General features: G+C 39.5%; 1 protein-coding gene across 14 annotated transcripts in view; it reads left to right on the forward strand.

Moving 5' to 3' along the window:
* Positions 1-9,751, forward strand: part of LOC128879118 (cAMP-specific 3',5'-cyclic phosphodiesterase) — a 169,632-nt gene that overhangs the window by 154,854 nt on the left and 5,027 nt on the right. For all 14 annotated transcript variants that reach the window (XM_054127994.1, XM_054127991.1, XM_054127996.1 and 11 more), the window contains 3 exons: positions 3,714-3,807; positions 5,337-5,566; positions 8,493-8,756. In XM_054127994.1, coding sequence (XP_053983969.1) covers positions 3,714-3,807; positions 5,337-5,566; positions 8,493-8,756 — 588 coding nt within the window. The remainder of the gene's footprint in view (positions 1-3,713; positions 3,808-5,336; positions 5,567-8,492; positions 8,757-9,751) is intronic.

Here is a 9,751-nt window from a genome sequence, read left to right on the forward strand (position 1 = left end):
TATGGATATGGATATGGATATGGATATGGATATGGATATGGATATGGGTATAAATATACATGATTTTAATGAATCGCTTGTTCGTGAGCGAGCATGTAAAACTTTCCTCGAGGAGATCGTCAATGAATTTATCATTGCCTGAGGATCCACGGGTACGTGTCTACCAATCAGATATCGCGGTTCTTTATCTTCTTTGTGTACAAAAAAAGATTGAAACTGATTAAATTATCTTCGAATTCAATTTCAAATCCTTTTATCGACTCGTTTATTTATTATTCACGAATTCGCGTACATCGCCAAAGCTTGTTCAAAGAAATTGTTGCCAAATGAAAAAGATATACATTTTACCTTCCGCGAGATTAATTATATCTCCATGAAATTGATAGTTGAGCGTTGAGCGTGCAGATATCGAGTTATAAACAATACGCTTTCATCTTGATTAAATCTAATAATATCCACGATAAAATTATAATCTTCAAGTGTTTATCACGGAAATATTGGTCAGAGGAAAATCTCTTGGAATATCTACGACACGAAGAGAAAACTAATCTTTGCCACTTTTACTACCACTCAAGTTTGCATAATTTATTCATTTTGTCGGGCCAAGAAAACGGAATAGGATTTTGGAGACAAATCAAGAATCTCTTGGCTTTTCACCAACAGTTGAATCTTTTCACCGAGTATAAAAATAAAATCTTCACTGTTTAAATATTCCTTCATCTTATCTTTAAAGAAAAAGATATCGTGCTAGAGTATCTGGAAACGAGAAGATAAGTATTATCATTGGGCTGTAAATCCTGCGTGTTGCCGATAAAAGTGTCACGAGGTCGCGTAATCACCTAACCGATGACGTTTCATTACGTAGCAAGTTGAAGCAAATTTAATTAATCGAATATCCAGCAAAATAATTGGCTAACTGTGAGTCATCGATTTTTTTACCAGTCTAACTTTCTTATCGCGACGTTGTTTCTCGGAAAACTTGAAACAGGAAGCGGTGATTCAATTTTTCCTGTATCGCATATTAGTTTTTCTCTTATTGTTAATCAATAGTCGATAGTTTCTTTCGTAGATTATTTTTAATACAATTTACTGCATTTTAAGTCGCAATCATTTGAAGTGTGCTCGTCAATGTCATTCGCACTCTCCAGTGATAAAGGATTTTCTAACTATTTACGAGCACGTTTACTCGCAGACCTAGAAATCTGTGCGAATTTGTTTAAGATTGGATTCGAGATACGAGGAAGCTGGCACAGTTTAAGATATCGAGCCGATTAAGAATTACCTCGGGGACTCTGCATGAAATTCGTCAGGTGTCTAACATTCGTTATCGACGATACGGTGGCATAATACATAGATGGCTAGTTACAGACACGATACGTCAAATTACGTTACCACCGATCCTATTATCGGAGAAATTGAGCTTGAGTCATAGAAGCAGAAATAATAAGAAAACTATACCCTCGATAAATGACTCGGTGCTCTTGCAATCTCTCTTCCTGGAACAGTCATTCTTTTTGTATTATGAAAGCGGTTATAAGTACAAAATAAAAGAAAGAAATGTTAATATACATATAAACATTTGTTTAGTCGTTTAAACGTAGGAAATATGAAAGCACGGTAGACAGTTTAGTGTTCGTTATGACCTAGACGGTGAAAAAATGTATTCTTACATGCATTAAAGTCACCGTGACAGCGAATCTATTAATATTCATGATTTTATTGTACGAAAACTAGTCACGCGATTGATTTGAATTTTCCGTTGCAAGATTTGTTGTTTGTTCCCCAGCGAATGTCAAATTATAATATCGTCTGTTCGCGTTAAGAATTGTCAGAGATAGCATTTTTCTTTGTAAACCTTACGATTATCCTTACAGGCCCGATACCACATCCAGAGTATTTAAAAAGAATGTATAACTTCCAAATACATATGTTTCTGCACCGCTTGTTAATGTATATCAAACTAAACTCCCGTATTAAATAACACGCATTACAAGTATTTTGTCTCGAGGAAATGCGCAATTTAATTACATATACCGACAGTTTTTGCGTTTAATTTAATTTTTATTCAGAATTAATTTCAGGCTTTTCGAATAAGACCTAGATTACAAAAAGAAATCTTACCTGACCTAATACGACGTCACGCAGTGTTTGAAACGAATATACGTATGTACAAGTACAAAAACAAAACTCGCGTTACAAATAATCGCAAAACTGCTTAACAAAGACTTGCCGATACGGCACGTTGATATTAAAATATGTATCGGGTTCGTCGACGATGGATCCGTTTATCATAAAATCGATACGTTTCGTTTAGGAAATTATCTTTAAAAAATAATCGATAATCTTATCGGTGATTTAACCAACAGCGTTAATAAAATCTTGTAATCGTCCCGGATTGTGGTTGGTTTATTTATAAACTCTTGTTTCAACGAGATTATTATTCGATTGACTTTGATGTTATTTAGCAAACTTTTCGTTCTACTAATCGATAAAAAGGTATTTGCATTAGGAATGATTCGCCTCTGCTGTACAACGAGGAGTCCGTAGGTACATCCATTTATTCCGCGTAGTATCTGCTTTTCAAACGATCTAATACACTATCGATCCTTCTCCAATAGTTCGCCGTTATAGTTGGTGGAAATTGCGATAAAGTTTCGACGCGAGTTCTGGATAACTTTGGTACGCCAGAAGGAACAAGAATTTCTTCCAACCAACTAACAACAAGATAATATAATGTAGTGTTTGCGACGTTGCGACGAAATAACGACAAGTTTGCTGGAAAATGAATCGATAAGAGAGTGCAAGAGAGAGTTGAGAATTGATAATTGAGAATAATCGAGCGAACGAGCGCTTGAATCGAGTTTTCAAAACAATCGATTCGATAACAGGTCACTCATCCTTTCTCGCTTGCGCATTTTTATCGGCGCCGGTGTATCCGTGTAATCGGAGAAAACAAGAAACAGAATTTTTTGCCGACTGCCACAGAGCTGATAAGACTAATAGCAAGAGAAACCCAAACAACGGAACAGCCACTGCGTGTTCGCGATACGTATTCCTTGGCTTGATATATGTAGTATGTACACATTCATGTACTTTTGCAAGTGACTATACGTGTTTACGTGTGTGCACAACAGCACACTGTACACGTCCCATTTGTCCATGTATATTTATCTACATTGAAATTTTATACACGACATTGAACGTAAATATCGTAAATTTCACGAGATAAGAGCTGCTCGACGGAAATCGAGAAATCGGAAATCGGAAATCGGAAATGAGCATCGCGTCCTTCACGTTCTTGTTTCACGTTGGGTTTCCGCTTCGTTCGATTCGGAGGATTATGTCAATTGTTATATCGCGTTCTAATGCTCCGTCCGCGAACGTTTCCTTTTTATTCCTCGAGCATCGATGCTGTACGCGTAATCACCTTAAATATTTCAAATGAAATACATAGAACAGCTCGCACGAACGGAGAAAACCTCTATGTACAAGTAATACATATGTACGCAGTTCTGCCTGTCTCTTATCGGTATATCGCATCGTCGTAAAACTCGAAGTGTATCTCAACTTAAAATCAACGTTACATGTTATCGCAAAATTCTTGCCAAGACGAACCACCGACCATAAAAACTAGTACTCCGTAACCTCTGCTTAAAAGAAATCTGAATTAATTGCCGACAAATAGTAATCGCTGCGTTCTATTCTGTTTGCAGTTCAAACGTATGCTGAACAAGGAACTCTCCCACTTCTCGGAGTCTTCAAAATCTGGCAACCAAATATCAGAGTACATCTGTAGTACCTTTCTTGGTAAGTTTAAGTTTAAGTATTCATCGTTCGACTATTCTACTTGAGAACGAGAAACAAGAACGATTGTTATTGTTATATAAGAAACCGAATCCTAAAGCCATTCTTGGACGCAAACCCTTTGCGTCGAGACAGTTTTTCCTCTGAATAATGCTCGTTGAGACACTATTCGTATTCGCAATCGGCAAGTCGTAGCGTACGTCACGCGACCCGTGGAACCACGAGCACGAAGACAAAACGGAGAAAGGATAATGGTTGAACGTCGCGAGGCCACGGCACAGCCAGGAGCAGATTTATCAGGAACAATTGGAAACGAGCACCGACTCTTACGCATTAAAAGCCCTTGAAAGTCCGCGTATGCACGCATATTTATCGTGCATTCATCTCGTCAGACTCGTTTGTCCCGCGAACTTTTCTTTTCGCTTAGCCAGTCAGGAAATGAATGCTCGTTTATGTAAACGGCTTTTTAAGGCGATTTAAGGACGTTTCGACAGCTCCTTTTGTGGCATATTTGCGGATACTGTCCAATATTTCGTTTGGCGAATTCTTTTAAAAGAATTTATCAAGTAGAGCCATCGTGCCGAGCCAGGATCTCAAAGAGTTGGCTGTCGTCGTTATTCGAAACCTGAAATACTGTTGGTAAAGAGAGAAAATAATTTCAATCCAGAATCGAATATTTGCTATTTCCACTTAATAATCCTGAAGGAATTGCCAATGTAGAAAATATAAAAGATGAAAACAACTCGCGTAGTACAACGAAGGTTCGTATTTAACTCGGAATGAGTAGTAATTAAACACTATATATTAACGTTGCAATTCCGCTTCTATTCAGACTCCGTGTCCTTCTCCGAACACCTGTCGAATCACAACCGATATGTCGATATAATCCGGATAAAGGTCACGGATTGCATTCGAAAGTTTAATCTACTTTTCAGTCGCGCGCAATACTATTATGATAAACGGGAGATTATGCGATACGTGACATTTTCATTTATCTCATCGAATTCTGCGCACGATAAATACTTGACCAACTCGCGTATGAAAAATTCGCAACATACATAATCCAATATTTCGTGCAATTAGAAATCCTGAATTTTTCATTCTCTCTCTCTCTCTCTATTATGGTACAAACGAGCTTTTAATTTTCAGGCGAATTTTATTCGTAATTAACCACGAGCGACAAGAAGAATTTAGTCGAGCGTACCATGTTTTTCGATTAATAGAGAAAAAGCTGAAACGTTACTTGTCACAAAGCGCAATATAATTATGGCTTGCGTATTTATTAACAAAGAAGTTATTCATGTCGGTCTGGGCATTACGATCGTTCGACAGGAAAATTGGTCTGGACGTTTACGCTAAACCGAGGAACAACTTGTTTCGATAAACGGAAAGAAGGAAAGCTGTAAAACGTTGTAATGTTTATCTGCACTCGCAGGTAGAACGAATGGTAGAATTGATATATTTGCCTATAAAAATCTGAATCGATTTCCCTCTGCTTCTATTATCGATCAGTTTCTTGTTTATGTCCGCAGACAAACAACAGGAGTTGGACTTACCGTCCTTGAGAATCGAAGATGCAGTTGCAGCTGCAGGCAGCGCAGATGCACGAGCGGCGAAGAAGAAGGATCGCGCGGAGAGAGGTCCAGCCGCCATGTCCCACATAAGTGGCGTTAAACGACCACTCACGCACACAAACAGCTTCACGGGAGAACGTGTACCACTTTACGGCGTTGAAACACCTCACGAAGAAGAACTTGGCAAGGTAAGAACGAGTATTTCTGCTTTACGGTAGTTGGTCGTTGAACCAACGCCACGGCGCGGTGCGGCGCATCGCGACCCGGCAGGTAGCCGAACGTGGTACATCTCAACCTCCGATCGTTACGTTATGGTTAAACGTAAACGGCCAAACACGACAGAGCTAGGCAGGTTCAGATGACACAAAGTTGATGTCATCTTTGTGACATCTTTGTGACATCTTTGTGACAAATGAGGATGTATTCGTCGGGTCTTGTCAGAGTAGAAAGCTGGATATGTTGGTTGCATGAAAACACAAGTTCACTATAGAAATTGATATGTTGTACAATTGTTGGGCTGGGAACCCTCGGGTTACAATAGAGAACATGGTCGCGATACAATGGTTAGGTTTCACGCGTGCGTTGGATTGTTTTGTTGCAACGTCAGGCTATTATTTGACAAAAGGTGGTTATGTTTAGCGTGTACGCGTTAATCGTGGAAAAGATAGATGATCAAATTGAAGTGCTTGGACCGCAAACAACAAGCCAAAACTACGAGACCACCGTGAACTTTGTTTTCTTCCGATGAAACATACATTTTTCATTAAAGAGATATCTACGAGAGGATAATTAATATTTAGGTGCATCGATCGTTTCTTTCGGTTCGAGGATATCGAACGAAACAAAGCGAAATGCCAAAACAAAATCCAAATGTATTCGTTCGAATTACGTGAAAACGATCGTGAAAGCGAAATTAATTAACGGCGACGACACTTTCTACCCATCCGGAAGGCCTCGATTACGAATTCAGTGCCTCGCAGCGAGTGTTGCTTGCACAACCGCAACCGGTCCGAGAGTCAACTCGATCATCGCGATCGCGTATCGAGTACTCGGAGGATCGACAGGTCTAACGAAAAAGAAAAGAAAAACGAAAACGAAAACTAGACATCCCATGGGAGCAAATGTTTGATCTTTCATTCGATAACGAACTGGACCTACTTACGTTGGTGTTCGCGTTCGCAGTCGCAATCATCCAGAACAAACAGATACTCGCGATACCCTGTCTCGTTTCCATAGCTTCCAATATCGTGGCGAAGCCACAAATCGGATCACACGGTACCTACTCTGCGATATCAGAGATTTGCTCCTCCGTTAATTCCAAGCTGCAGTCTATAGTTATCAGTCGCGTTTGCACGGGACCAGAAACACGTGTAATCCCTGACACGAATACAAGTTGGCGCGTTGGTGTCGACATTCCGGGCGAACTTGGGGATTTGCTCTGCTGTTTATATTCGGTGCACAGCTGTGGACTCGAACGTCCCCTATAAAGAGCTTGCGGCTAATTCGAATCTCGATTATACGTATCAGGGCTTTTCTACGTCTATACGAATTCGCGTAGCTACTTTATTTGCGTGTTTATATCTATCGAATCGGAACCCGGACTAACGAGGTTGTTGGTTAATTTTACGACAAAGAGAGCTCCGATCTAGGAAATTTCCAGCATAGCGAAAAATGCCAGGACTGACAAATATTTGCTCGCCAACGGTTATGGGAGTAGATTGCAACGGTAAACTTAAAGAGTAAGATAATAGGAAAGATGCTGATTGGCGGCAATATCGTTGGAAACGATACTCTTCAATTACGAACTCTTTGAATTATGTAATCCACGAGTACCCAATCTGGTTTATTTTGACATTGATATCTCTCGAAGATTCCAGACATTTTTCTATCGAAACGTTTAATAACGTAATCGCCAAGTCGGAAAATACAATCGATTCGAAATAACGGAATGTCTTTGGGCTCGTAATGAAATATTTACCAATGGAAAATTGCCAGGCTCGATTATTAATTATTTACTTACGAATCGCACATCGAATAAAGAACACCGATATTGGTATTCGATAAATGATTATTATCATATCAGAGATCAATTTCAGCATTTCCGTCATCGGTCTATAACCGTGTAACAAACGTTTTAGTTGAATTAGTAATTCGTTACTAATCTACGCAATCAGCCGATTACCTAATCGAATTATCGAAAGATACCGAACCTCCAGCTTTCTCGTAACCCATCGACCAACTATCGACAAGTTGTTTAGCGTGTACCTACATTTTTTACCGCTCCTTGAACAAAACGAATATCTCGATAATCGTAAAGTAGAACGACCTTGGAGCGTACGCGTAATATTCCAAAAAATATTGATAATGGAATCAGTTCACCAGAGTAAAGTATTTCTGCTGACAACTGCACGGGTCACATGTACGATTCGGATAGTTATTAGGGTCGAGGTTATGGGTCGCAGATAACCCAAATTCACGAAACTTTTATCATCGTTATTATCGTCTCACCTTAACGTCACGGTGCGACGCGACGCGCGAAAGCTGCTGGCACGCGACAGTCGATCGACGAATTTATTCGCAACGAGAGAATATAGATTTAATCGCAATGCAGAACCGCGCTGAATATTTACGTGTAATTTGAAATCCTTAATTTTTTTTAAGGATGACTCGTCCGGTAGGAAACTTTCCATTCGTTGCGGTATTTTCCAAAACCGTGAATCGGTGCTAAGTGCCCTTAATGGTTCGCGAAACGCTCGGTGACTCAAAGCAAGCCTAATTCCGTGACCTCGACTCCTTTAAAACTGTCTACAAGATGAATTGTCCAAAGTTCAATCGTAACACGAGATCGATGCGTCTTGGAAAAATAAATTTCCTCGAAGAATTTCAGTTCGGTTGGTATAGATCCCCGTAGAAATTTCGCCAAGTTACCAAGAGCTGGCGCGCGCGATAATAAACTGGTTCGACGAGAGACCATACGATGGTTCGCAAACACATCCGTGACAATGAGATCAGCCCTAAAAATTTCAATTTTTTTTTTTTTTTACAAAACCAATATCTCATCTCCGTTTCACAGAAAGAAGGATTCGTTAACGATATCCCGTTAAAAATTTGCAGCTTTTGTCAGACATCGACAAGTGGGGCATCGACATCTTCAGGATAGGCGAGCTGAGCAGCAACAGACCGCTGACCTGCGTCGCATACACAGTCTTCCAGAGGCGAGACCTGCTGAAATCGCTAGGCATACCGCCGAAGACCTTCGTAACCTTCATGATGACCCTCGAGGATCACTACGTCAAGGACAATCCCTTCCACAATAGCCTCCACGCGGCCGACGTGACCCAATCAACCCACGCTCTGCTCAATACGCCCGCACTCGAGGTTAATATTCTATTCGCTGCTGTGTTTGTTCGGGCTCGCAGCAATTTCGCAACTAGGACCGTCACGAAAAACGACCTTTCTCTACTTCGGGAAACCTTTTCCCTAACGGGGCACATAAGAGAACATATCCAATTGTCACGCGCCGATTTTCAAAAATTTATCTGCTAAGTATGTATAGTTCTCAAGAAAATATTTGACACGTATTTTTTTTTACCGGCAATCGTCCATATCGAAAGGGTGAAAACAGCCCCTAAAGTTGACGGTGAAAACCATGTTTTTTTAAATATCTTGAAAACTACAGGAGCTAGTTAAATAATAGCTAAATAACTTATTGGTTTTTCCATTGACGGTAATAGTAGTAGTAGTAGTAGTAGTAGTAGTAGTAGTAGTAGTAGTAGTAGTAGTAGTAGTAGTATATAGAACGTACATAGAACGAACATTAACTACACGTTACTTTATTAGAAATATTCACATTACTCTATTGTTTATATTAACTTTATGCATATAAATAATGGACCTTGGTACTCGTGAAAGACAGTACCAAGACAGATCATTATCAACATTCAAGAACCGTTGAACCGGTGTCGATACGATTTCGATTGAAATTAAACAGTTATAAAGGTTTTCCGGCGATTAGTAGGTGCAAAAGTTTATGTTGTCGGTAGTACGCTTGACAGGAATCGTTGATAATTGTTTAATAACAATCTAAATCGCATTGAAAATGGTCCATGAATGTTGCTAGGTATCCTAACTAACTTTCGCGAGTGCCAAACTGCATCAATTATGTACCTAATATTGATTAATTAACGATAATTGCAATGACAGGTGATGTAGTCAGAACTACTTTGGAACTATGCTTGTCTTAAATTGTTTACAACTATTTAAATAATGCATAAGGATTCGATTCACTTATAGGAGAAGATTCCTAGAAGCCTAAGCTTTAATTTCAGTATGCAAAAGTTTATGAATTATTTGTAAATAACCGATAAACAGTC

This window comes from Hylaeus volcanicus, chromosome 6 (genome assembly GCF_026283585.1).
Source record: "Hylaeus volcanicus isolate JK05 chromosome 6, UHH_iyHylVolc1.0_haploid, whole genome shotgun sequence".
Classification (NCBI taxonomy): Eukaryota; Metazoa; Arthropoda; class Insecta; order Hymenoptera; family Colletidae; genus Hylaeus; species Hylaeus volcanicus.